At 39.0% G+C, this 4,493-nt stretch overlaps 1 protein-coding gene across 1 annotated transcript; it reads left to right on the top strand.

Annotated features, from left to right (window-relative positions):
• On the top strand, window positions 1-3,886 carry LOC142165307 (uncharacterized). Its single transcript, XM_075223888.1, has 6 exons — window positions 1-353; window positions 512-908; window positions 1,014-1,371; window positions 1,786-2,324; window positions 2,502-3,052; window positions 3,685-3,886. The coding sequence occupies exons 1-6, from the start codon at window positions 1-3 to the stop codon at window positions 3,884-3,886; spliced, it is 2,400 nt and encodes a 799-aa protein (XP_075079989.1).
• The last annotated feature ends 607 nt before the right edge of the window (window positions 3,887-4,493 follow it).

Below are 4,493 nucleotides of genomic sequence, written 5' to 3'. Positions count from 1 at the left end.
ATGAATTCGATCATATGGAATGTGAGATCAGTCAAGACAAAGAAAGCATTTGAAAGACTAATCAATATGAATAGGCAGCATCACTTTCATTTCATAGGGATTATGGAACCAAAACAGAAGGCAAGAAAGCTGGAATGGTACAAAAGAAAAATTGGAATGTTACAAGCTTTTGGTAACATATCAAACAAAATATGGGTGTTTGTAGATAAAGATCATATAGTAGAGGTTCTGATTAACATGGAACAGCAGATGACAATGAAGATCACCAATATGAACACCCAACTGTCAGTCATAGTAACCTTTGTGTATGCTAAACGTAATCTCATTGAGCGTAGAGAATTATGGGATAGCATGTACTATTTGGCCAGAGATATGTCACTTCCTTGACTTGTGGGGGGTGATTTCAATGTTATTTGGGATGAGTTAGAGAAGTTTGGTGGATTGCCTGTATCACTGAATGAGGTTAATGATTTTAGGCATTGTGTTAACACATGTAATCTCACTGATCTAGGCTTCAAGGCAGCATATATACTTGGTGGAATGGACATGCTGGAGATGATTGTATTTTCAAGAGATTGGATAGGTGCTTGGCTAATGCAGAATTTCAACAGATGTTTCCTGCTCTTGAAATCACTCACTTATCTAAAGTAGGGTCTGGTCATAACCCTATGTTATTGAAGTGTAGAGAAGATGTAGCACCAGTAAAAAAGGCATTCAGATTTCTCAATTTTTGGACAAAACATCCCACTTTCAAGGCTGTTGTAAAGGACAACTGGAGGGTTGATTTTGCTGGTGATCCTTTTATTCTGTTTAATCACAAGTTGAAGAAACTAAAGAAAGTGTTATCAACATGGAGTAGGGCAACCTATGGGGATATATTTCAGAAAATAGCAACTTTAGAGGAAGTGGTAATGGTGCATAAAGCTGAGTTCTAGAGGCATCCAATAACTCAAAATAGGAAAAATTTGCTGAAAGTCCAAGCTGAACTTATTAGATATTTGGCTCTTGAGGAGGAATTTTGGAAGCAAAAATCTGGTATGATTTGGTTCCAAGATGGAGACAGGAGCACAAGGTTTTTTCATGCACAAGTAAATGGTAGAAGGAAGAGACTCCAATTGAAAAGAATACAGAATGAAGCAGGAATCTGGTTGGAAGAGGAGGCAGAGATGGCAGAGGAAGCAGTAAGGTTCTATCAAGCACAATTCCATGAAGAATCAGTCCCTAGCTCATTTGACATTTTGCAACATATCCCTACAATGGTGGACAGTGGTAAAAACATTGAATTAGTGCAACAGCCAACCAAGGAAGAGATAAAAAGTGCAGTTTATAGGCTCAATGGAGAAAGTGCTGGAGGTACAGATGGTTTTAATGGTACATTTTTTCACTCATGCTGGGGACATAATAGGTGATGATATAATAGATATGGTGCAAGTTTTTTTCAATGGACATGAATTTCCAAGATTTGTAACTCATACAAATTTGGTTCTTCTTCCAAAAAAGAAAGAAGTTGTGACCTTTTCAGATATGCGACCTATTAGTCTCAGTAATTTTGTAAACAACATTTTTTCAAGAGTTGTTCATGAAAGGCTGGTAAGCTTGCTGCCTAGTCTAATATCTGATGAACATGCATGCTTTGTGAAAGGGAGGAGCTTAGTGGAGAATGTGTTATTAACGCATGAAATAGTTACAGATATTAGACTAAGAACTAAGGCAGGTCCAAATGTAGTGATCAAATTGGATATGGCAAAAGCATATGATCGATTGTCTTGGTTGTTCTTGTCAAAGGTGTTGAGGAAGATGAGATTTGGAGAAAGATTTATAAGGCTGGTGTTTGGTTTGTTTCCAATAACTGGTACTCTATCCTATTAAATGGACAACCTCATGGTTTCTTTAGATCAACTAGAGGTGTGAAGCAAGGTGACCCACTGTCATCTGCACTTTTTATTCTGGCTGAAGAAGCATTATCTCGAGAGCTGAACTCTTTACACAATAACCTGTATTTCTATGGATTTGGGCTGCCCAAATGGAGTCCCAAGATAAATCATCTAGCATATGCTGATGATATAATTATCTTGTCATCATCAGATGCCACATCTTTACAACTCATAATGCAAATCTTGTCATCATATAAAGCTGCGTCTGGGCAATTGATAAACAAGAGTAAATTTGTAGTCTATATGCATCATTCTACCAGTGCACAAGTGATTGATAAGGTTCAGAGGATTACAGGTATTCCAAAGCAGGAGTTTCCATTTACTTACCTTGGATGTCCAATATTCTATCTTAGAAGGAAAATGGATTACTATAAAGATCTTATAACAAAGGTAATGGACAAGTTGCAGAGTTGGAAGGGGAAGTTACTATCCATTGGAGGAAGGGCAATGCTTATTTCTCATGTTCTACGAGCATGCCAATTCATTTACTTTCAGCAGTCAATCCTCTAGCTTATGTGATCAACAGACTTCACAAGATCTTTGCTCAGTTCTTTTGGAGTGATTCAGTGGGCACATCAAATAGACACTGGGCATCTTAGAACAACTTATGATTGCCATGTGAAGAGGGAGATGTGGGCTTCAGATCACTACATGATATGGCTACTGCTTTGTTCTATAAACTTTGGTGGAATTTCAGAACAAAACCAACCCAGTGGAGCTATTTCATGTGCCAAAAATACTGCAAGAAACTCAAATCCTATCATAGTTCCTTGGAGGGGTGGATCCCATGTGTGGATAAAAATGCTAGAGTGTAGGGATATCATAGAGCATCAGATTTTATGGCAACTCAAGATGGGATCATCCCTATTTTGGTATGAAAACTGGACGAGGCTGGGTGCACTATATTTTGTTACCCCTTCAGATTTTGTGGGAGATGAAGAAGTGCAGAACATATATGATGTGGTAATTGAGGGACAGTGGAATGAAGAAAGAATAAGAGGGATTCTTCCAGAAGACCTTGCTACTCATATATTGGAGAACATTCAACCTCCATCTAGGAATGATATGATTGACAAGCCTGTTTGGATGCTTGAGACAAGGGGGGAGTTTAGTGTCAAGTTTTCCTGGGAGTATTTGAGGAGGAGATAGGAGCCTAGAAATGCTTACAGGAATATATGGGTGAGAGGAGTTCCTTTCAAGATTTCATTCTTCATGTGGAAGGTTTGGAGTAACAAGCTTCCTTTAGATGATTGCTATAAAAGGTGGGGTTATCAAATGGCCTCTAAGTGTTGGTGCTGTATAGAACCTAAGGAAGAAACACTGCAACATCTATTTTTTACCTCACCTGCTGCCAATACTGTATGGAAATACTTCCTTGGACATGCAAGAATCACAGTCGAGGGGATCACTTTGCATCAAGGCATTACAAAATGTTGGACTGTTGATGTTGTTCAGAGAATGAAGCCTATTATGCAAGCACTACCTTTAGTCATAATATGGGAGTTGTGGAAGAGGAGGAATAACTACAAATATGGTGATGCTGTCACAGTTAACAGGGTTATCTATCAAATATCTACTACTATGCATTATCTAGTCAAGCTCAGGAAACCAAGGATCCAAAATCTTCCTCACAAATGACCAGAACTGATTAGGGTGTTAGAACAATATACACCCAAGTTGAACTATACAAAGGTGTTGTGGGAGCTACCCAGTCAAGGTTGGATTAAGGTGAATACTGATGGGGCTTCAGGGGCAACCCTGGTAGGAGTTCAGTAGGCTTTGTTTTGAGAAATGAGGAAGGGAATGTAGTGTATGCTTGTGGTAAGGAGATTCAGGAGGGATCTAATTCTGTTGCAGAAGCAAGAGCAATCCTTGAAGCACTGAAGTACTGTGTTGGGAATGGCTATGTGTTAATTGAGTTGAACACTGATTCAATGATGCTGAAAATATAATAGAAGGAGTATGGAAAATACCATGGAATATCAGTGAGATTGTTGAGGAGATCAAGCAGATGATGACAAGGTGTAATACAATAGTAGCTCACATACTTAGAGAAGGGAACAGTCTAGCAGACTACATTGCAAATTATGCACTAGATCATGGTCCATTAGAACGCTTTGGATTTCAGGATCTGGATTCACATGCCAGGAGATTAGTGAACAGTGATAAACTACAATGTCCATACATAAGGGTGAAGGTAGCAAGGAGGTAGATATGGAAGAGGAGGAGAGGGTGAGGGTAGGAGTTGTGCCATCTGTTCACCATATTCGAATCCTTTTGGAGGAGAGTATGGTGAGGTCCTTTATTTTTAACATTGTTTTCTTTTTGCAGGAAATGTTACTGTGCCTATGCCCTATTTTTTGGTGGAATTCCAGTTGGTGGTATTAGTGCTAAGCACTCATTCCACTGGAAGGAAACCAAGGATAGGCACACGCATAGGAGCAGGATATGATAGTAGGCTGTCCAGTTTTTCAGTGATGGATAAGCAACTTTGGCAAGCAACACTATTGAAAGCTGAATTGGTTGGAAAGAATAAAAAAGTGGAGGTTAACACCTCAT

The sequence above is a fragment of the Nicotiana tabacum genome, chromosome 10 (genome assembly GCF_000715075.1).
Source record: "Nicotiana tabacum cultivar K326 chromosome 10, ASM71507v2, whole genome shotgun sequence".
Lineage (NCBI taxonomy): Eukaryota > Viridiplantae > Streptophyta > Magnoliopsida > Solanales > Solanaceae > Nicotiana > Nicotiana tabacum.
This window is presented reverse-complemented; position numbering and strand designations above follow the sequence as displayed.